We start from the raw sequence: 25794 nt of genomic DNA on the forward strand, positions 1-25794 counted from the left end.
ATTGTTCTTTAACATCATTAACTCCTAGTTCCATGTAAAGATTAAAAAGTAACGGAGATAGGGAACATCCTTGTCGGACTTCCTTTCTTATTACGGCTTCTTTCTTATGTTCTTCAATTATTACTGTTGCTGTTTGGTTCCTGTACATGTTAGCAATTGTTCTTCTATCTCTGTATTTGAACCCTAATTTTTTTAAAATGCTGAACATTTTATTCCAGTCTACGTTATCAAATGCCTTTTCTAGGTCTATAAACGCCAAGTATGTTGGTTTGTTTTTCTTTAATCTTCCTTCTACTATTAATCTGAGGCCTAAAATTGCTTCCCTTGTCCCTATACTTTTCCTGAAACCAAATTGGTCTTCTAACACTTCTTCCACTCTCCTCTCAATTCTTCTGTATAGAATTCTAGTTAAGATTTTCGATGCGCGACTAGTTAAACTAATTGTTCTGTATTCTTCACATTTGTCTGCCCCTGCTTTCTTTGGTATCATGACTATAACACATATAACACATATTGGGGTCAATATCGCCAGGGGAGTAAATAGTTTTTTGAGGTCTGTTTTCTCAAAATTTTACTAACATTACCCCATTTCATATTGAACTCGGTACATATGTACATGCTTATTTTACAATTTTAAATAAAGTTTTTGCCTCAAAATTCACCTCCTTTCCCCCCAAAAAAACTAAAAATCTTTCTATTTATCGTATATTTTTTAACAGTTTTTTTAGGAAGAAATAAAATTATTTTTATATCTTCCTTGACATAGTAAAAGTACAAGTGACCTCCCAAAAAATACTTTGGTGGCAATGTGGGGGTGGTGGGCCCCCGATCAAATTTTAAAAATATCGATTTTTTGAATTTTCTAAAGCCTTATTTGGTCTATTTAAAATTTTAACGCTATTAAAAGTTTAAGTAATAAGCTTTTAATAACAGTATTAGAATAAAGTTTTATTTCAATTCAATCCGACACCCAAAAAATAAACTTAGGTAACATTTTATCGACCGTATATTTTTTAGTGTAATTTTTTTTAGTTTCTTTCATTTAACAAAGAAACTAGAAAAATCAAAAAAATTGCTTGGAAGATGATTTTTATGGAGGCGATTAGAGGGAAATTTTGGAGGAGGGGATTTTTTGAATTTAAAAAATTTATTTAAACACACGATAATTTTACAGTAAACCATCATAAATCTCCAAGCCGAAAAAATAAATTTTAGTTAACTTTTTTCACGTATCATTATTTTTCCACCGTATGAAAATAATTAATGCCAGGAAAATATCGAAAACTTTTTTGCCGGCTGTTAAGTAATTTATAACTGATACGTTATAAATTTTACGAGCGGGAGGGAGTCGGTTGATATAGACAGTAAAAAAATAAATAGTTTCATCTGATTTATGAAGGTTAACATTACCTTTTTGTGAATTCACGCGTGCCAGTGTAGAAACGACGCATTTTACTTACGACATTAGATCTCGTGTAAAAGAAAGAATAGAAATAAAATGATGTACGAGTGAATTCGATTTAGAGAAAGAAAATTAAAGAACGAATGAACGACCGAAAGAAAAGACGAAGAGAAGGGAAGGAGGGCTAATTAATAATTTTTGTAGTAGAATTGCGGTGCGACTGTGGGAACAAATATCGGAGTACAACCGGAGAAATACAAACAACTAACAGCACTGTTCCGTTACGAGACGGGGGCGATTAACGTGAAACTATTGTCCGATACTTATTTGCATCTACACCAATTATCATCGTCATCCTTACCATCAACGCTTTACTATTTTATTACCGTCTTTGATTGCGACCTGTTACCCTGGGAAAAACCGAATAACAAATCTACAAAATAGTACTGTTTTTGTACAAATTCTAGATCTTACGTCTATCGCATCAAACTGTCCAGCGGATATTTATTCTTCCATTTGTATTATTCGTTTTTTAATACGATGTCAAAATTCTCTTAAAAAAGTATTTTTTATTTTTTTTTTAATACACTAGCAGTTAAAGTTCACATCAAAGTAACTTAGATGGGATGAGGTGCTGATAAAATAAACTTCATTTTTTATTAGTTTACAAATTTAAACCGATAGAATCTCTTTATTTATTTGGATAAAGAACCCGGTTGCCTTCTGAGCTACATTGCCGGTAAGAACTGTACATATACCGATATAAATATATAACGCAAAATAATTAGTTTTATAATTTTTTGGTATTGAATTTTTCTAGGCAACAGAATTCAGTTTTTGGTTACTGATAATTTTCTTGTCCCCCCTGACTTCAGTTTGTCTTAGAACAGGGTAGAGGTATAATATAAGATTACGATATGTTATTTAGAAGGTTGCAGATGAGTAAATTAATATTTACCGTTTTCCAAACAACAGCCGATTAATATTGTTTATATTAGCATAAAAAATGCGTGTAACAATGACATAAATACTCGTACAAAAGGAACCTGCGAATGATATTTTAAGTGTAAGTGAATTTACTTTTGTTTTAAAAAATAATTTTTTTCCATAAATCTTTTTTTTATATTAAAAAAAAACCGTTCTAATTTAGAAGAAAAAATAAACACTAGGTAGCTTACTACACTTGTAATAATTTTGCGTAGCGTACTTATTTACCCTTAGTTCGGAGGGGTTACAGTCCTTGATAGTTTTTTTGTATCCTTCCATCCAAAAAAAAAAGCTGAAAAAATTTTGTAATAAATAAAATGTGAAAATTAAACTAACCTTTATCCACATATTATCTAACTTAAAGAGTTCCTACATAATCATGTAAATATGTACGTTTATATAAAAAATTATAATTCTTTGTTTTTTAAAAAAGAAGCAGAATAATAGGCATTACATAACCAGAAATAGGGGTGATTCGCTCGGTTACACCTTGTTATATAGATGAGAGGTAGGAGTAAGAACAACTTAAAACCGGGTTACTGCCTTTTGGACGACGCCTTATGTATATTTTCCTTTAACTAAAAACAGCAGCAAAAATGTTAATATCTTCAACATTTTTGTTCTCATTTTTCTATTACCGGGTACATTTATTTTACTGCTACTGCAATCGGTCGGTGTATAAATAAATAATAACAAATATGACTTATATGATACTAAGCGGGTTTATTGTACGATTTCAGATATATATAAATATATATTAAATATAATCGACGTAAATATTAAAATAATGCGTTAGTTGAGATTTTAAAATTTTACGGTCAGAATATCGAAGCTTCTTATTATAAAATCGATCGATCAAAATCAAATAGTCGAATATTAAAACTGTTTTTTGTAAAATGTAGGTATTTCATTCAAGGACATCGTATCGAATTCTAAGAATATAATACCGGCAAAAAAGCGATTAAATAATTTTTGAATAGAAAGGTCTCCGAGGATCGAAGTAAGGTCTTTACGGTGTAGTAAATACGTTGTGATCGATAGATCGGTGTATGTTGTATTATTGTACCGGATCGACTATATAAACTGTGCGTACACGATATTGAAAGCAAGTTAACAATTTACAACATCGTATCAATAAAGAGTCAAACTGACAAGAAGGCTGGTAAATCTTACTAAATGAAAGCGGGCGCGCTTTCATTTAGTAATCTAAAATTTCATTTAGTAGATTTAAAATTAAACTCTTTGCAGATAATTTACGGTGAATAAAAACGAAGGAAAATTTATTTCACTATAATAATAATAATTATAAAAAATAATAGTAATAATGAAAACTGCATTTAGTTTTTTTGTATATTTTTTAAATTATTTTTAATTGCGGTATGTATACCGTAATTGAAGAAAGTAGATAGCCTAGCAATGCGGTATAAAATTTATTATATGAACGGAAGGGATGATAAAAGTGTTGTGATGTGTAACATTTTGGTTTATATTATGTTAATATTTCTAATAATAGGCTTCGAAACAAAATAGATAGAACAATAAAAAAAGGCAAAATTAACGTGAGTTATTTGTTTAAAAAGTTTTAACTCTTTAAACAAACAATTTTCTGATTAATTAAATATTTTAATCTATAAAATATTTTAATAAAATTTGCTTTAAATAAACCGGATGTTTTATGCGCATATTATTTTATTTACATAAAAGACAAAATATCAAGAAACTAGCGATTTTACAGGAGAGAAATTTGATATTTCTAATTTTCAACCGATGTTTAAACGGTTTTTTAATGATTTTACTGTTAAGTGATTTTTAAACTATACAGAAAATTTGTATTTATATTTTAAAAAATTATCAATTTATTCGATAGTTTTTAAAGCGTTAATGAAAATATCCGCAATATCTAAAAAACCAGATACATTTTAAAATATGTCTTTAATTAAAATAACAAAAATTAAAAGCACGCTAACCTTAGTAGAAATGAAAATCGTAAAAAAAATATATCGCTTAGACTATAAAGATCGAGCAGCAATCTGTTGAATAAATCAAGATACATATTTTTTCTTGTACTACCTAGTAGCTCTTTCCAAGAAACAACAACCTCTCGAGCAGTTTCATCACTATTCCGACAAAAGATAGTGCGACCTGTTGATATTTCTGAAATGACATTGTACTTACCGACGGATAAAATTACGTTTACGTAATTTTTTAATTAATTATTAAATACGTTTTTATGAAGAAAAAGATATACTTTTTTAAAAGTTACGTCGCTATCTTCTAACCGAGCTTTTAAAATGTACCTGTTCAGTATGAAGAAATTTAGCAAAACTACGTGTACAGTAACATTAAAGTAGCGACATAAACTGCGCAATACTAATTATTCAGTAAACTTTCAAATTAACTTGTAAACATTTTAATGAAAAAAGATATAATATTTTAATAGCCGCACGATTTCGTTAATTTCTATTTTTCTATTTCTTTACATTATTTTGTTTTTAATGGCGCACATTATTTAACAACCTAAAATGAAATTGCCGGCTTCCGTGGGGCGAGCGGTAGCGCTTGGCCTTTAATACGGAGGTTCCAGATTTGAATCCCAGTAAGGTATGGCGTTTTTCATACGCTACAAAATTCCATTTCTATATCCCACGCACAAGCTTTAAACTTATTGCCGGTATTATCAAGTAAAAAAGAAAAGAAAAGTGATGAACGCTGCGATTACACTATGTAACCGATATACATTAATTTCAATAAAAATAAAAACCGGTACCCGATCCTTGAAATATTTTAATAATGTTTTGATCTAATGATGGAAAGAGTAAATCGTAAGAACGATCAAAGTACGGTAGCCTGGGACGAGTGAGGAAATTACAGTGCTATTTAAGATGAGCGAGCGGCCTTGAGTTTAGCCCTAAGCACCTCAGCCTAAAGGACTTTTCTTAGCCCACCTAACTTCCTTATTATTTTAATTCCTTAACAAAACTCAAAACTGAATTATGAAGTACGTAAAAATAACCAAAAAATTTGTTTTTTCGAGTTTGGTCCATCTCACAGTTCAGTAGAAATGCCAAAATCACATTTGTTAGCAAAATCTCTAATTTTAAAAATAATTAATTTAAACGTTTTTAAAAATTATTAGTATACATACTATACAGACAATTAGTTACGGAATTAATAACTTTCCTAATAGAAGTAGGCTGTGTAGTCTAAGAGAATACGTAGGAAGATATTATAATAAGTAGAAATATAAAGAAAAATGTTGTTTGCTATTATATTTTTGTGTTGCGTATACTGTAGTACGGTATGTTGTAATAATATCTAACAAAATTTAAAAGGAAACTACAACCGGCTAGGACACTGAGTTGCTACCTTCCGTATTCTAAAAATAAATGACAACCCTTGAGAAGAGAGAACCAAAAGAAATATTGGAAATTATGTGCCGAGTTCTACAGTGAATCTGCTGAAAATGAATCTGGAACTAGACTTTCTTGTACAATATCTGATGTATAAAGGGTACATTGTTTTTAGAGGGAATTTCTATTGATGGTGTAGGTGTGTTTGATGTGCTAACGCAATAGTACTATCGTATTAAGATTTTGAAGTTAAAATACCTAATTAAATAATGAAAAAATGTTAAGTCAACTATATTCATTTAGCATTGTTACGAACATACCGCTTTACCTGATAACTAGCGTATGTAATTATCGGTAAAAATGTCGGTTGTTCGAATTATTGTTAATAACGGTTGAAATTAAATAATCCTCGTGCTTATAACTAATGATAATTAATAATAGTAATTCAAGATAATTATTAAGCTTATTTCTACAAATTGACGTCTATGTTTGATGGATATCAGAATTGAAGAATAATGTGTCTCGAGTATAAATAATCTATTGATGGTATTATGACTATAAGTTAACAATATCTTTATTTTGTTACGTCATGTGGTTTTCACTTTTTTTAATAACTCATTGACCATATTCTTCGCTCGTTAAAATACACGTGTAGGGTATTACGAGGTCAAATTGTAAATAAAACTGGAAAATGTTATCTTATTATGTAAAATTAGAATCTTTTTTTTTTTGTAAAATACTTTACAAAACGGATAAACTTTATCGTAATATTTTTATTTAATTTATTAAAATTTAAGGTGATTAATTATTATTTTAAATAAAATGTAATAAATATAAAAGAATCGACAAATCTTGATTTAATTATTTCGAACGTCTATATAAGAAATGTCTTTATAAGAAAACGTCTATATTAACGTGTTACTCGCCCAGCAATACTCATACGTACGCACACACACATGTATACATGTTTACGGTTGTATTTGAATTGTACAACGCTTGTTCAGTACTGTCTGACGGTAGCCAATCAGAGCGAAGGAAACCCCCGTCCCTCCATCCCTCACACCCTCAGCGCATTAGTTAGACTGACAGAAGTTTTTACTTATGCCTCATCCGAAAAAAATTAAATAAAAAAAGATTTACCTCTAAAATTCCTCTTAGCTAAAGTCCTCTGTCACTGTATAAACTATACAATTTTATAAATTATGTTATTGTATTATTTTATCATTAACTCTTGAACTATTTATATATATTTTTTTGGTTTTTAGCGGACACACATACGAACAAGCCTTTTATATATATATAGAATAAAAAAGTTTATTTGTATATTTGTTTGTTTGTTTTGTAAATATGTCGACACCGGCCCCACCTAGAGGGTACAGTTTTTAAAAAATATTTCTTTTCACGTAACTAATATTCATATTCTGAATACGAACCAAATTGGTCCATAAATATAATTTTTCTAAATATCTCGAACACAGTCTGGACTCGCTACCTAGCGGGTCCAAACTAATTAAGAAACCTTCCCTGGCATGCGTCCAACCGTTCCCTAAAGTTTCATGCTATCGGATGAACGGTTTAGAAAGGCTTAAGAGACATACAGACAGACAAACATTCATTTATTAAAAACTTCATTTATTACAAACATTAAAGATTAAAAAGTAACTAGGATAGGTAACATAAAAAAGGGATAGGTAATAAAAAAGGGAATCAAATTTTGGATTATTGCGAAATTAAAATATTATAGCGACAGTGCTTGGAAAAATTTGATTTTGGCTTCAAACATTTTTTTTTGTCTTCAGTCATTTTACTGGTTTGATGTAGCTCTCCAAGATTCCCTATCTAGTGTTAGTCGTTTCATTTCGTTATACCCTCTACATCCTACATTCCGAACAATTTGTTTTATATATTCCAAATGTGGCCTGCCTAGACAATTTTTTCCTTCTACCTGTCCCTCCAATATTAAAGCGACTATTCCAGGATGCCTTAATATATGGCCTATATTCAGTCTCTTCTTTTAGCTATATTTTTCCAAATGCTTTTTTTTCATCAATTTGCCGCAATACCTCTTCATTTGTCACTTTATCCACCCATCTGATTTTTAACATTCTCCTGTAGCACCGCATTTCAAAAGCTTCTAATCTTTTCTTCTCAGATACTCCGATCGTCCAAGTTTCACTTCCATATAAAGCGACACTCCAAACATACACTTTCAAAAATCTTTTCCTGATGTTTAAATTAATTTTTGATGTAAACGTATTATATTTCGGACTGAAGGCTCGTTTCGCCTGTGATGTACTGCATTTTATATCACTCCTTCTTCGTCCGTTTTTAGTAATTCTACTTCCCAAATAACAAAATTCTTCTACCTCCATAATCTTTTCTGTTCCTATTTTCACATACAGTGGTCTATCTTCGTTACATTTTTTTTTCTTCGTATTTCTTCGTTATTTTTTCATCTTCGTTACATTTTGTTACTTTCGTTTTGTTCTTGTTTATTTTCATGCGGTAGTTCTTGCGTAGGACTTCATCCATGCCGTTCATTGTTTCTTCTAAATCCTTTTTACTCTCGGCTAGAATTACTATATAATCAGCAAATCGTATCATCTTTATCTTTTCACCTTGTACTGTTACTCCAAATCTAAATTGCCCTTTCATTAACAGCTAGTTCTATGTAAAGATTAAAAAGTAAAAAGGGAGTCCGACAATCCTTGTCGGACTCCCTTTTTTATTACGGCTTCTTTCTTATGTTCTTCAATTATTACTGTTGCTGTTTGGTTCCTGTAAAGGTTAGCAATCGTTCTTCTATCTCTGTATTTGAACCCTAATTTTTTTAAAATGATGAACATTTTATTCCAGTCTACATTATCGAAAGCCTTTTCTAGGTCTATAAATGCCAAGTATGTTGGTTTGTTTTTCTTTAAACAAACAGTTTTTGGTTCAAATATATATTTTGAATATGAATCGTACAAAATTATTTCGCGCTACGTATTGCTCACAGAAATCTAATTCTGGCTTTCTATATAACAAGTTACCTTTCAAATTACTACGTGAAAACCTTGAAAATCTTTGAAAACGTATCCAAAAACCAATTTTGTTTCCTCTAACTCCGGTTTCTGATAACCGATTCATTTGAAATTCATTAGGGATGTATTTTCAACAGGTTTACATCTCCCCCATCAATTTTTTTCAAAATCGGTTAAAATTTGCGTCCGGTAGAGCGGGTGAAAAAATTTTTTAAATGTATATATATGTATATAAACGTTGCAGAATCGTTTTCAGGAGACACCAAATCGTACAGAAAAGTTTGTTTCCCTCCTTCTCCCAGCGACATGCTCTTAGAAAATCTGACCAGTAGCAATAGCGATTTCTATAAATTCTTTGTAAATCCGCTACTTTCAAGTTCTCCATATTAGGGTTTGTAATAGCAGATGCGGGATGCGTTTTTCCATTATTATACAATCGTTAGTGGTAAAGCAAAAATTAATAAATGTACTAATTAGTATAAAAACACATAACCGAAAAAATTAAATTGTAATTAAAAAAAAAAAAAAATAATTCCAAGATACTTTTTTGATATGTGCAGATTAATGCACGTATTAAATTAACAATATATTCAAGGATACGTATACACGCTACAATTTGTTTCCAGGAGAACAGTTTTTTTTTATAAAAATACGGTAGCATTTTTATAAAAATCAATTTTTACAACCATTAGTCGCTGCTGCTGTTTCCTTCAAAGCAAAGTCTTTTGATCTGTTGCTCTCTCTGTGTGTGTGTGTGTGTGTATGTGTTTGTATCTGAGAGGGATAAAAACAAAAAAAGAAAGGCAGCTGCAGTATAGTTGTTAATTTTACTTTTATAAGTACAGAAAAAACATGTCTTATCTCCCCTATGGTCAAGAGTATAGAATAAAATCTGTGTTGTTTTGATGGTAATATTTAAAACAAAAAATGCCGTTTAGTTAATGTTCAAGGACAAAAATGAGTACGTGCTATAACAAATAAAATACATACCACTATAGCTTACAATAAAAAACATATAGAAAGAGTGGAGAGGGTAAAATGAGAAACGAATAAGTGGGAGATAGACAGACGTGACTCAATAGACAGACACGCGTTTTATCTTTTTAACTTGTTTTACAGTAGCAAATATTCAGCTTTGTAAGGAAGAAATAAATCAATCTCGTTTTATATTATTTTAAAAGTTAGCGTACACGAGTACATGCATTATTAAATAAATTAAAAACTGTACCATTACAATAAAAAAAAGGTTATCAGTAAATCAAATAAATATTTACGCACGGATTTAACTTATCTTTCAACAGCCGACTGCTAAAACCATACTAAGCGAATTTGAATTTTTCGAATTTCTTCAACACAAATGTTTTAATAAAATGTATTTTATGAATAATATATTCTAAGGTATTCAATTAAAATAAAAAAAAAAAAAATATATATGTCTAGAAAATAATTTATAACCAAATACATTTTATATTTACCAATTTTAATTGATCAAATAATACCGTTTTCAGTCTTAGAGAACATAAAATATTCTCTTTATTAAATTTTCTTTCTTACTTTTCCTAATTGAAAATATAATTATCGGTGTATAAAACGAAAGTTCAGTTCTGTAAATTACTATTCAAAAAACAAATTTGTTAATTTTCAACTAGATTAGCAATTCTGATAACGAATGTTTTTATTAAATAATATTTTAATGCAGGTAAAAAGTAAATAAAATCATATTGAAATTAGATTCTAATTTTTATTTTAAAGTATATATTTAAAATTCAGATTTATATTTTAAACAGGGGGTTTAGTCACGAGGGGGTTGTTAGAGCGAGTAAACAATTGTAACACTCACTCAGAAACACCGAAAAGTAATTAAGTTCTTTTTTAATTCTTTTAAACTCCTACCAAATCCCTCAAACGAGTCGCTCGAGTCTGAGCGAATAAACTCCTCTAATATCACCGACCGATCAGAAACACAGAAAAGTAAGAACGTTGTTTGTAAATCTTATAACGTCGTGCCGATTAAGAGACATCTCAAAGTTTCGTCAAATCGCTTACCTTTATGCGTGTCGTTTGTATAACTGAAGAATTTTCTAGAAAGAAAAAACCACACAGTCTAGGACATTATTTTAAAGTGAGGAACATTTGATTTGTTTTATTGTATACAACATAGTTTTTTTTTTAATATATCGGTTTAAAGTTAAATATTTATTTTTTCATTTATTGCTTGATGAAAACTAAATTAAAATTTCAACATGGTTTTTAATAGCTCATTGCTAGAATTTATACGATCCACTTTTTTAAATGAAATCTCGTTTTTAAATTTAAAATCTATTCTATTTAAATAATAAACTTCCAATTTACAAAATTTGTTCTATTCAAAAAAAAAGGGTGATTTGATTTTTTTTTTTGATGTGATACATCAATATGGAGAAATTTTTTGTATAAAAATAATTGATCAATTTTATGTATGAACTAAAATGAATTTTATAAAGGAAAGGAATATAAAATGTCTTTCATGTTTTCTATAATTTTATAGGAATTGCCTAATTTTTATATTACATCTAAGATACATTAGTTGTATAAATAGTAAATATAATTTATGTATATTGAACAGATCTGTTTTTTCTTTTGGCTACCATTAATGGCCTACTGAAAATAAGTACAAATATCTTTATATAATGAATATCTTACAGGAACTATCTTAATTTTACTGTTTTATGGATTGAATACTTTTATTATTCCTGAAATAGGAAATATTTTTTTAAAAACTGTATTAAAAGAGAAAAATGTATTTTAATTCGTTTTGAATTAGGAAAACAACAGTAATGTGCAGTTCTATATCGTATTTAAAGTACACTCATTCTTTTTTAGTTAGTATACTTTATTTACATTTTATTTTACACAGTAAAAAAAGGTAAATAAGTTTAGAAATGCTAGTAACTGATCATGAACATCAGATCCAGTGGAATGTTGCCTAATGTAGCCCTTGAGAACGTGGGTGTCTTGATTCATTTGGTTAATGAATTATTTGGAATTATTGCTACGTAAAATTAATCACAGTTGAAGTTTTAATATCACATAATTTGTTATTTTATCTTTCTTTTCAGATTATAATAATTGTGTTTCCTCGCTAGAAAAATCAGAATCTTTTTTTAAACAAAATTGTTAAACCAAATCTTACTGATGAACCACACATTGTCAGATCTACATCATTCAATTTCTTTCTCCTGTGATTCTCTAGAAAATTCTAGAAATAAAAGCCGATTATCACTTGTACTAATATTTTTCATTATTGTAGATATATTCATTTATTTCCCAAGATTTTATAACTCTAAGAAATTATCTTGGTTGTCATGCATGGGTTATATGACCACCGCTATAAATATATGTCCATGTTCGGTTATGAAATAACCAAATAAATATACATATATATTTATTATAAGATCCACCAAACTTAGCCTACACTTGTTTTGCTCGCTAACCTTGACTAGCAAGTGAAGCGAGTGTAGGTTAAGTTAGGTTAGATTATATTTCTACTTAACCCAGGAGACCTATTATCTTTTATTTTAATTAATTTTAAAAATTTATTAATTAATTTTAATTAAAGATAATTTCAAATTTATTTTTGTTCCTTATGTTACTAGTTTTTCCTGTATGTCAGTTTTAGTTAACCGTATTCATTTCTGGGTCTCTCAATTGTAATCCGATACAAAATCTTTTGTAAAGGTGTTTTATTGCATAATTAACTGATCCTGTGTTAAATATTTTGTCTAAATTTATTTTATTTTTTTCAGTTCACTAATAAATATCACCAGAATATAATACACAAATATATTCAAATCTAAATCAAACTTGTTCTAATCCATTTTTGATATTTTGGTTTGATCCATTACCATCTTTAGTGAATTATCCACCTGCACACAAATTTTGGAATACTGTATCAAAAAAGTTTAATTATATTTTTTAATTATTTTCAAGCAAGTGCACATTTTATATTTATTTGTGATTTTATGGGTGACTGACTAGGTTGAAAGAAGAGATAAGCACATATTTTTTTTAATTACTAATTTTTCATTTTTCTAGTGTTTTTTCCCCTAAATGAATTTTACTTTACGTTATAATATATTTTTTAGGTAATTATTAACTTTGATAGATAAGGTTTTTAGTGGTTAAAGTACTGATGTTATATACCTCCCTTGTCATTAGATGCATATCATATAGCTAGCTAATTATTTTAAATAAAATTGTCATTGAAATCATTTATAATTTTTCACTCTACTTTTCTTTTCCATTGTTTTATTGAATTTATTTCATTATGTAGTCAATTGTGAAAATCTCTTTAAATTTCATAGAGGAAGAGACATACAACTCCAGTTTATACTCATTGCTTTAAGCAAGTAGTCAAAATGAACATGTATTGTAAGAGTTCCATTTATTTTCATATCATTAAATTTTTTATTGTCAACAACATGAATACATTCTACATACTTTAAAGTAAGTTCTGTTTCTAATGACATTATAAAATAGTGTGATAAAATATGAAAATTCTTCAAAATTATTCAGAATTAAAAAACTGGCTTTGAAAATATTGAAACGTTTTCATTCAAAGGATGTTTCATAATACTACAAGTGTAGTATTATGAATACTACACTTGGGAAACACTTAAATTTTGTTCTTTATATGAATTCTCAGTTTTTTTAATGCATTGTAGATAATAGGATTTAAAAAAAATATTAATAAGTACTATTTTCCTAATCTTTTAATAAACTCTAACCTCTTTGGAAAGACATAAATGTTTTTACTTGATATTTCATATACATATTATATTTACGTGCTTTTGTTTGCTCATATGTAGTCATTTTAATATTATACATACAATAATTTTGTATACATACAATTGCATATACTTTTTATGTAGCTTAGAAATATATTGACTGCTTTATCATAAAAAAATTGTTTTACTAATATTAAATTAGTTAACCTATAATAGTTCGTTCATTCATCAAATTGATGGGCATTTTATGTATATCATTCATTCTGCTCTTTTAAAATATTTATGTTTAAGTGCAGTATAAATTTTTGAGTGTACTTTGGTGGATAAGTTATGTCTTGTGGCCATCATATCATGTCTTCTTGATTGCGGTACGCTTTTACTGAATGTTTTATTTTTCTGAATGTTTTTCTCTTTAGGTATTTGTGGTGATCAGCAGTGTGTGTGTGGATGATGTTTGCTTGTGGAGATCGAATGTGTGTGTAAGTGCTTACCCCCCAGACAAAAGTTATTTACCTTTCCTTTAACAGCTTTCAAACGATTATTTATCTGATTAAATCATGATGATATACCTACAGACATTATCATAATAAATAAATCTATAAAATTCCAGCCACATGTAGCATTGAAATTGATAAATGATACCGGTATAGATTTCCAGAATGCAAAATTAGTCACTGAGAATACCTGTTTAAAACTTGATTGATTGTATGTTTCCACTAAATTTTCATTGTATCGGTAATCGACACAAGACAATGCATTTGCAATGTTTTTTATTGTTGCAGATGTATGTTCGACTAAAAAATAAGTAAATCGTACAAAAATAACTGGTGAAAATAGTTTTAAATGAAATTTCTTAACAGCTAAAGTAGACACACGTTTAATAAATCTGGTCTGTATACCAGTCTGATGGGAACTTCTGTGCTTGCAATTTACTGTGAATATTAAATATTCAGTGTATTGAATCAGTTTCCATAATATTACATAATCATTTACAGAAAAATCTTTAAATTTAAATTTCTTTTGCAGCATTATTTATTCAATTACTGATATATTGATATCGTTTAATCCTAATAATGAGTAACTTCACAATTATGATCATAGTTGCACATCGCATTTGCAGCCTCAGTTGCAAGGCTTCATTGTATCAGTTCTTTTGTTCTAATCTGACTACATTTCCCATCAGTGCTTATTTTTGTGGCGTATTGTATGTTTTAGTTTCTCTTGAGTACTCGCATGATAATTTTATAAAAAAAAAATACCTTTCATGTAATATGATAATTTGGTTAAAAAAGATAGATTCTTTCGTGTCTTCGAAAAATAATAAAAAAAAATTTACGTCAAGCAAGTTCATTTTAGCATGTTTGAGTAATAATTTTGAATAATTATTGTACAATTTAATATTTTCAACTGATTTCTGATCATATTTTATGTGAAAGTGAGTAAAAGATTATTGTTAATGATAACCAAAAATTTAGCTTAATGCCACCCAAATAATTTAGTCACACTAATATTAAATACATGTAATATTAAAATTTAGAATTTTATCTTTAATTTGATGATCTAAAATGTAGAATGTAGTAAAAATGATTTTTTGTGATTTTTAAACAGATTCTGTATGACACTAAAGGAAACTTGCCAATTATAGATGATATCATTGCTACTAATACAGCGCTTAAGTGTTGGAACAAAAATAAAAATATTGTTTTCAAAGAGACATAAGAATTTTTTTATTTTGGAAGTAGAATTACTAAAGATGGACGAAGCAGGAGCGATTTAAAATGCCGATTTGCACAGGCGAAACGAGCCTTCAGTCAGAAATATAATTTGTTTACATCAAAAATTAATTTAAACATCAGGAAAGATTTTCTAAACTATACTTTTGGAGTGTCGCTTTATATGGAAGTGAAACTTGGACGATCGGAGTATCTGAGAAGAAAAGATTAGAAGCTTTTGAAATGCGGTGCTACAGGAGAATGTTAAAAATCAGATGGGTGGATAAAGTGACAAATGAAGAGGTGTTGCGGCAAATAGATGAAGAAAGAAGCGTTTGAAAAGATATAGCTAAAAGAAGAGACAGACTTATAGACCATATATTAAGGCATCCTGGAATAGTCGCTTTAATATTGGAGGGACAGGCAGAAGGAAAAAATTGTGCAGGCAGGCCACGTTTGGAATATGTAAAACAAATTGTTAGGGATTTAGGATGTAGGGGTTATACTGAAATGAAACGATTAGCATTAGATAAAAAATCTTGGAGAGCTGCATCAAACCAGTCAAATGACTGAAGACAAAAATAATATATATATTACGTATTATAGTAACAATTTTATCTGAAATCTCTATTGCTGTTCTTTTTATTGATTTCTTTTTTAAAAATATTGTTCTGATGCATTTTAACCCTTAACTGGTCGTGTCAGGTCTGTATGACCCGAGACACTTTTTTATATTTAAAGTTTAATATTTGCCTCAATGGTATTAGGTTGGCAAGCCTGCTAATCTATCGTAATCCGTTCTATCAGTCAGTATCCAGCTTCCCTTAGTTTGTGTAATATGAGTAACAAAAATAAGCTATTTGATCCAACACGACCAGTTGTGTTACACTGTTGCAAGAGATTTTCTTAAAAATTTTGGCCACATTTTAGTACAAAATTTACTTGTTAAAAGGTATCTCACTTCGGAAAACCCAAAAATACTTGAACAAAATAAAATTATATTTTGTAGATCATGACATTACTGTAGTTTATGTTCAACAATCAGAGGACTGAGATGTGGAAGTTAGAACGAAACATAAACACTGTCCACCAAGGACAGTAAATATAACATTGTTTGTGTGAAATGTGGGCACTATATTTTTAAAAATCACTCTTATTTTATTTGTAAAGATTGTGATTAATGTTAGTGTTGGAAATAAAGAATTTCTTACTCTGAAATAATAAATTTAAGAAAAAATATATACAAATGTACTTTTCAGGACATCAATTTGACACCCAGGCAAATTGTGCATTGTTTACTTGTAGATGTTTGGCTCAGTTCAAAAATTTTTTATTTGAAAAGATATTTACAGATGTGTTGTAAATGTGTCTTCAATAATCAATCAGGAATAATTATCTTTTTACACCAGCAAAGTTCATTTAAAATGAAGATCTTTATTTTTTTCAAAGGTTTTGTAATTTCTGTTTTTCTTTGATTATTTTGTTTTAAACGAGAGCATATTTATTTTTATCTGAATAAAACATAGTTTATTTTTCGAATATAAGTCTTCATTTCTTTTTAATTTAATTTACAAATGTTCAGGTCATAGTGACCTGACACGACTAGTAATGTTATAAAAAGAGTGTGACCGGTTAACGGATAAATTTGTATGCTAAATAAATTTGAAATAGTGCCAGTTTTATTTTATTTACATAGGTTATTAAAAAACTTCCATGTTTTAATGTAGTTTTTCAAATAACAAATGAAAAATATAATTTTAATGGATATCATGAAATGAAAGGTATCCCTTGGAAGCTTATTTTGATATTTGGCTATTTACTGCTATGCAGATGTACAATTAATATTCATTTCTTCCCGGATTCTCACAGCACATATCAGTTGCAATGGTTGCTACAACTGTGATTATTCTCTTTCGCAGATGTTCAGTGGCACAAATCTTCTCCGAGGAAGCTGTTTTTCTTTACATATCTTATAAAAAATTCAAGTAGCAAATAATATTTTAATGGTCTTAATATTCCGTTAGTTTTATTCTTCTTTTTTTAAATCTTTATCAAATTTTGATCTTAGTTTCGTCGCCTCTGAAATAATTTTCAGTTTCTTTTTCCTTCTGTGTTGGTAACGAAGTCAAGTCACCCAATTTAAACAAAACCTTTACCTGCATCTGTTGGAAAATTTTTTTTTATTTCAGAAGAGTATAATAATAGGCTGTACTGTTTTGTGCTCTTTTTCTGATGCCTTAAACTTTTTGTTAAGTTTATTTTTTTGTTTTCTTTATTTTTATAAAAGTATGTCTTTACTAACAGGTACTGCAGAAATTAATAGATATGTTAATCGTTACCTTGGGACATCTCATCTTTATAAAGTATCCAATAATGTGGAAACTCTTGAAGAGCATGTACATTTAACACCTTGGGAATTGCATGGTTTGAAAGCTATTGTTACGTATCTGCATGCTTTACCGACAAATAAAAAGATGTTCCTGAACTAATTAGAGATCCAGTAGCACTGTTAAAGGATGTCAGAACACTGGTCGAGCAACATAGATATGATAGCCCTGAGTTAGTTGTAACTGGCCGACCTGTATTAAGAACAAAGGTAAATTTTATAAATTTGTTTACTTATATGTATTCAATTGTTAAAATTATTAGTTGCTAGAATCAAACCTAAATATAAAAAGAAACATTTTAGGAGTTAATATGATATTATGTAATTAATACGTAGTAACAGCGGGTAAGTAAGTTATCCTGCAGTGATTTAATCGTTCAGCCACTAATTTGTGTAAATTTTATGAACTAATATTTTGCTATTTTATATATAGTCACAGTTTGTTAAAATTAATTGAAGCTAATTCTTTAAACAATAATATATGTGCTGTAGATTTCAATATGTTTTCCCAAATAATGCATATGTTACTACCAAGTAGAAAAATGTTTTTTTTTTTATTCCTCTATTAATTTTAAGAGTCATTGACTGTTCTGATCATTTGTCATTAACTGTTTTCCAAGAAACTGCACCTGGTATCGGTTAACTTTGGTGATCTTTGAGAGCTGGTTCATAAAATGTGGTTTGGGTCAGTGATACTTGACACCGTTCAATTTTGCAGATGTTATTCCTTACTATGTCTAAATGTTGGAAAACTGTCAGGTTATAAGGGATGGCGTTTACTATTTTATCTATGATCAAGCATGAGATTGCTTTTTTTAAAGTGAAACTGCAATGGAGTATATATAATTTAAATGCTTGAAACTACACCCGATACCCTTTAACTTCAGTGACCTGTAGAAGCTGATTCATTAAATCTGGTTTTGGCAGTTATCATTTACTTTACAGCACACTCTTTAATTTCCAGGTTGTTATTCCAACATTTTAATTCTTTATTTAGGTTAGATGATAGTTTATACAATTTTTACTTGCTGTTGTTACATAATAGTAATAGTGCTTTTATTTGCAATAGAACAATTTTAAAATGAAAATGATGATAAAGATTCTAAAATATAGTAAATAAATTTATATTAGTGTACTATTTTTCTAAAATTAAATAATGTGTAATTTTTTCTTCTCTAAATGTTATTCGGAAACTGAATGTCATGAGAAATATAGTACTATTGCGATCAGAGTCGTGTAATCAAATTTACCAAACAACTAGTTTTTTAATTGACTTTTGTGGTGTAGTACCTTCAGCTTCTTAGAATATTACTGTATAGTTTAATGATATTATAAGGCCATATAGCACATCATATAGCATTTTACCATATTTTTAACTTGTTTATATTACAGAGTACAGACAAATGAGTACTAGGCTTGTTTATGACTACATAATAATTGCGGTACTACCTCTTACATGTACTTAAATTGATGCTTTATTTAATCAGTTTTAATTAATATTATTTATGTGATTATTAAACTCTTAACTACAGGACATCCATTATAACACTGTAAAACATGTTAGTAAGAGGTTCTGGTTAAAAAATTTGTTATTGTATCATTTTGGGTGTAAATAAGTATAATTTTATACTACGTATAACTGTAAAATTTTTGAATTGTCAGGTTATCCTTTTATAACAGTGAGAATAACCTATTTTATTTTTGTTTATCAGTATAAGTAAAGTGCTGCAAATTATTAAGTTAATTATGAATTATATAATTAAAATGGTAGCAGTAAAATCATAAAATTTTTATAATGTCTGTATTTCTTGTGTAATCAGAATATAAGTAGCATACAAATTTCATGTAGCGGGAAATAAATTAGCATTAATTTAGTTGTATTTTACGCATTTCTTCTTTACATGTTTTTTTTATTTTATAAATTATTATTTTTAATTTTAGTTCTGCTTTTAATTTATCAAGTATACATAATGTCCCAAGAGGTGTTGGCCAAACGTAAGAGACTGATTCAGGACATCAAAATAATCAAGTTCATATGAAAAGATCTTTCTCCATTTTCCTTGTCTGCCATTTTGGTGTTTTTTTTGGTTTTTTTTAGTAAAAATTTACATCTTAAGAATAAATTGAGGTATTTTAATGAAATTTGTAGTGTGCCAATTTTGTGCACCGTTTCCACTTTCTTTATTAATTGAATTAAAAATAGTAAATTTTAATTTCTATTATTAATAATAATAATACTAATAGAACTAGCAAAAGATATTCAGACTGCGTAATTTTACGATCCACTTAAGTAATTTCAGCCACAGCTCAACCAGTTATCAATCAATTTAAACAAATTCTGTCTTTTATTCACAGTTAAATACTTAATATTTTATCTAATAAAATATAATTCAATAAAACTAATATTTATTAAGGTATTAATGATTGAAAGATTTTCTTGGACACCATGGAATTTTCAGTTAAAATTTTCAAACTTATTTATTTGTAGATGTTGAATACGTGCACTTCAAATTTCATTTAATATTTCAAACTGTTCTTAAGATACAGATTTTTGTTAAAAGAACACAAAATCGTGAACAGAGGGAGACAAAGCAAGGTAGAGTATTTTTTCGCATGAACCTTTTTGTTTTTTGATGTCCTGAATCAGTCGGTCAACACTTCTTGGCACATATAACTTTATTTAGAAAAAACTGTCAACTCGCTGCAATAAAATCCCTTATTCCTTACTCGATTACTTGATGTTCAGAAATAAAAAATTCAATAATTATTTTGTTTTATTAATAATAATTTATAAAAATTATCAATATTTTTCTTATGATTCATTTAATTTCATTATGTAGGATGTGGAACATAGAATGTCGTTGATGAAGAATTATGGTAATCAAGGGTGGGTTGGAAGCGGTGAAAATAAAAGTAAACATTTTAATGGTGGCGGGGGAAGTGGTAATAAAAAAGGTGCAGGGCCACATAGAAGCAGAACAAGGTGTAAGAAATGTGAAGCGTGCCAGCAAAAAGACTGTGGTGAATGTGCGTTCTGTCAAGATATGGTCAAGTTTGGTGGACCCGGTAGAGCTAAACAGACTATCATTATGCGGCAGCACTTGCAGGTTAGACAGCGTATAGTATGTTATAATCATCCAAGATTTTGTATCATCCAAGCGATACCTAATTCTTCATCAGTGTATTCTTTAATGTATTTTTTAAATTTAAGATGTGTTTTTAGTTCTTAAAACTCCTGTAAATAAATATTAAAAATTTGCAGTTATTCTGACCTCCATCTCTATTAAAAAGAGAACTTCCTGATTCTGAGATTAGGCATAATCTTAATTCAAAATTGAGATCATATCTACATGTCCTTGACCCGCATGAGAAAGCAATAAAAAAAATGTTTTTAAATTTTTCATCGAGGGGTTGAGATAATGAGGCTTTCATAAAATACAATCTCTTTTATGCAAGTTTATTTATTTTTTTTGAAGGTTTTTTTTGAATGCTACTTCATCCTTTGGTGGTACCCCTTCCAATATATATTAATAATATGATTAATATATATTTTGAGAAAACCATTTATACACTACACTTGCTATCCATTAAATTTTGTGATTAGATTCTTTATGATCAGACATTCTGTTTTCATTCTTGGTTTTTCAACCAAGATGAAAACATTGTAACACCTTCAACTGTCTGATTTCACGGGGAAAAATAAAATATCGTAGCATTCAAGAAATTATTTTCAGAAAAAATCAAAAATCATAATAGGTTAATATATTTGTGTCCCCTTGCTCCTCCATTGGATTCTTGCAGGAGTCCCTAATCCTTTTAATTAAAACTCCCTAGTGCTCTTAAATAACAAGAATTAAAATATTTGATGTTTGAATCATTCTCTTTGAGAATAACTGTCTCAAAAAATATTTTAAAAAAGCCACGAAAAGTTCACATATCACAGATTAACACTTCACAGAATATTTAAATATTTACAGTACTACTGTGAAAAAGGTCAAAATGCTCATTAAAAAAAATTGATTTACTTGATCAACTGATGATTTTACCTTAAAAATTATGCAGTGTTAAATGTAAAAAAAAATCAAAATTTTTTGTAAAAAATTTCCATCCCAGTAAAATAAATTATTTTTATTTTAGAGTATAATTGCCAAAAAACACTTGGGTCCATTTGAGCCCCCATCAGTCAACATCTACTTCATAAAATATTTTGAATAATAGCCTACAATTTGAAAAACAGATGTAGTATCAAAAATTAAAAAAAAATTAAAGAAATTTTTAAATTGTTAAGTTGGGGATCCAACTTGAGTTTTCTTTTAAATTTGCATATCGTCTACATTTAATACAAATATAGTTTGATTTTCAGTCATGAAAATTACAATTAAAAAAAGTTATATTTTATTTATGGGTCCCTGAATGGAATTATACTTTTTTGGGAGGGGTGCTTAAAAGTTTATTTTCTGGAGTAATATTCACTTAATAAGTTGGCCCAGTTCAGTGCAATGTTACTTAATAAAGGTAAAAAAAAATTACAGTTAACTAAAAGAAATTATAGGTACATAATGCCCTCTTGTCTAACGGGGTTGTAGATCAAGCTAGAAATGGGTTTATTAACAGCAAAATATTTGTGCCAAATTTCAACTTTTTGGGCAATAGGTTTTGAAGGTAGGAGCCAAAAGCTGTTTAGAAATAATATTGAGTAACTCACACCACTAAATTCGATTAACTTGAAACTTTGGAATTTTAAATAATTCTAGTATTTTTGAAGGAACCTTCAATGTACTAAAGATCAACTTTCCATGACCACCATACAAGAAGTCAAGAATTAAAAATGTGAAAGCTATCCCTGTCCATTTTTAATTTTGTTCAAAATTTAATTCCATTAATGTTCCATGTATAGAAATTGTTTGAACATTTTCACAATGTATATTAACCCAGATTGGAGATATCAAAATACAGACCAACTTTCCCTTCGTTATGTTTTTAAAACTGCAATAAATAGTGCTCTAGCTGAAAAAGTAAAAACATTAAGATGTTAAATACATTAGGTCATATTATTACTCTAGGAGCTCTAGCTCTTTGCCACATTCAACTCACAAAAGTTCAAATAATGCAGTTTATTTAAATGGATTTTGTTAAAAAGTATTGCCAATCAAAAAAATTTCAAATCCACAATGCCCCATGTTCAGTCAATCTTGTTCCCTGAAGCTACATACCCTAGCCGCTTAGGAAATACTGGTATTGAGGGTATTCTTCAAATTCATTTTATTTGAAGAAAAGATTAAAAGAATAATTATGGCTGGGAAGATTAGATTACCTCAGCTCTCAAGGGTCTCTAGCCCCTGATTCCCCTAAAATAATAAAAATTAAAATATTACAATTTTTTAAGCATTCTTTTCCGGTGTTTCTACTAAAGAAAAAATTAAAATAATTACATCCAAGTTGGAAATATCCCTTTGCTCATAAAGAGTTCTAGTCCCTTATCTCCTTTCAAAAAAATTAAAATTATTTTGTATAGTTTTTTTGTCAAAATATGTTTAACCATATGAAAAAATTAACATTCATAATGATATTCATGAGGCTTCCCTTAATCCCAAAAGAACCCTTCCCTTCTAATTTACAAAGATTAAATTATTATAGTGCTCGAGCTCTTTTTCAATATGTGTTCTGTCTTCAGAAAAAGTAAAATAATATAGTATTGTTCAAAAGGTTCAGATCCCTTGCTTTCAAGAAATTCAATATTCCTATCGCACTAAATTAAAAAAAAAAAGTTGAAATATTGCTAGATCTGAACCCCTTTATTTCAGAACCGTTCTAAATATTTAAATTGAAAAACAGATGTACCAAAAGTGTCCTTCCCCCCCCTCCAAGTGGTCATAGCCCTTTAACCCCTCATAATTCACAAAGATAGGAATAATAGAATAAGTGAGCTTTTGACAAAGTGTGTTTAACCATCTGGAAAAATTGAAATAGACAATGTTATCCAGAAAGCGCATGCCTCCTTCCTAAAGCCTTTAGCCCCCTTTAAATAAAAGTAAATTTATAATATTGAGATGTTTAATTTTGCCTTTTAGAAATAGTCACAATTCTTTACGCCAGTAAAATTTGTAAGTATGTTGAACCCTATTGCCCATTTATGTTCTCTATATTGCTTAGTCCTCTTCAAAATATACTCGTAAATTAAATTATGTAATATTCAAAGTTTATTTTTCAGATCACACTATTTTTCAAGAATTTGAATAATTCTAAATGATGTCAAAGAAACTACGGATTGCTTCTGTCACTATCTTTTGATGAATTGAAAGTTAAATAAATTGTTTCTTTGCTTTTAAATTACTAATTGTGAGTTTTCTCATTATTTGCAATATTTACATGTATATGTGTAAAAAATAAAAAACCAATGCAAACAAGCTCGCTGTGTATCAGTTAATATTTTACTCATTAATTACAACAGAATGCCACTATTATTACAGGATAATAATATTAAACAGTGCCTGATTGTAAAACTCAGTAAATGAGTACTTTAATAATAATAATGAATGTTGCTAGTTTTCACATCAGAAGCCAGCATTCCTCTTATTATTATTATTATTTAAATTATTTGAATTCTCTCTATTTTGATTCCCATTACAGCTAGTATATGTTATATTATGAATTTATTTATTGAATGCATATTGAATCAATAAACAAGATCAAGAGAAGAGAGGGTACTTAAAACATTGGTTTGAAATGAATTTTCTTTTGTTTACTGTTAAAATTTAACAGGGTTAATAATTTAAATTATTTCATCCATTCTTATTTTGAGGTTTGATTTTAGTTATATTCTGCTAGCTGAACATTTGGTTTCACACTTGGTCCCCTACAACTGTACAATTTACTCAGGAATGGCTACCCAATTTTAATAAAATGATTATCAAACAATCCATCTCAGTTATGTTTTTGACATTAGACTGTTATTATATTTTAACACGCATTTCATATATTTTTATTTACAAAGATATAAATCGCAATAATATTAGAAAGTAACATGGGATCAAAAAATAAATCGATCACTGGATGACTTTTATGAATTTAGGAGTATGATTAATGTGATAATATTGGGAGGTTGGAATTGAGAATTTTGACTTAGTCAGGGTAGTAGGATGGAGGCTTTCAGAAATCTGTACAAATTGAATTAATGATTATGAATGCCCATTTTTCTAAAAAATGATTCACTAGGGTTTTTTTTTATTTACCGGTTTATTATTTTTTTATAATTTTTTCATTGTAAGAGTATTTTGAATTTTAAAAAATTTTTATATCGAAAGAAAAATATGTGCAGTAACCTGGATCAACAAAAGTATTTTTGAGGTTTTATTGGAAGGTCTGTCGACCTTCACTTTCCAATAAAACCATTTCCAATAGAACTTTTTAGGAGTTTGATAAAAATTCAGTTAGAACAAGAGTTAGATGAAACACTGGAAGAAAATGAAATATTGTTCTTCTTTAAAATAGTCATTCGCTAGTATAGTGTGATGATAATGCATAAAACGTAACCGTGTTTATTAATGTGTAAACATTTTTCTTTGAAAGAATCATACTCGCTATAGTTTTTTAAAACTTGAATATTTATTTATTTATCTAATGATCAGTGCAGAGCTGCCTAGAATGAAATTTATAAATCCTTAAGTTGAAAAAATATACAGAAAAAGAACAGCCGTGACTGAGATCATTCATATTATTTCACACATATACAAATGCACGCATGTACGCAAGCATGCGTGTTAAAAGCCCCTTTAAAGCTATTATGAAACCATTTTTAAGTGAGTGTTATTAACAATAGTGGCACTGGTAACAAATTAAGAAACAGCTGCATAATTAGTTCTTAAAGATGTTCTGGAAGCCAATTTTCTTTTAATTTTGAAAATTAGTAACAAATTTTTAACGTATTTTACAAGAGATATTACATTTGAATATATTAACAAATTTGTGAGGAGTGTTTTTCTTTCTGTCATATGAACATTTAGTAATTATTTAGTTGATCAGATCCTCTGTAAAATAAATTGTTCTTCATTCTAATATTTATAACTGACCATCTACTTAGAAAAGTATGTTTCTTGTTGAGACGCATTTAGTTTGATGACAAAACTGGAAAGCTTCAAAGAGTAGAGAATGAAGGAAACATTCAAGTT

The 25794-nt window shown here is 28.6% G+C and overlaps 1 protein-coding gene across 6 annotated transcripts in view; it reads left to right on the forward strand.

Annotated features, from left to right (window-relative positions):
- LOC142322433 (uncharacterized) overlaps positions 1-25794 on the forward strand; it is an 88628-nt gene that overhangs the window by 19166 nt on the left and 43668 nt on the right. For 3 of the 6 annotated variants that reach the window (XM_075361524.1, XM_075361522.1, XM_075361523.1), the window contains 2 exons: positions 17545-17836; positions 20467-20733. In XM_075361524.1, coding sequence (XP_075217639.1) covers positions 20482-20733 — 252 coding nt within the window. In that variant the 5' untranslated portion in view covers positions 17545-17836; positions 20467-20481. The remainder of the gene's footprint in view (positions 1-17544; positions 17837-20466; positions 20734-25794) is intronic. The other 3 variants (XM_075361520.1, XM_075361519.1, XM_075361521.1) reach the window with 1 other exon arrangement.

Source organism: Lycorma delicatula, chromosome 3 (assembly GCF_047948215.1).
Source record: "Lycorma delicatula isolate Av1 chromosome 3, ASM4794821v1, whole genome shotgun sequence".
Taxonomy (NCBI): Eukaryota; Metazoa; Arthropoda; class Insecta; order Hemiptera; family Fulgoridae; genus Lycorma; species Lycorma delicatula.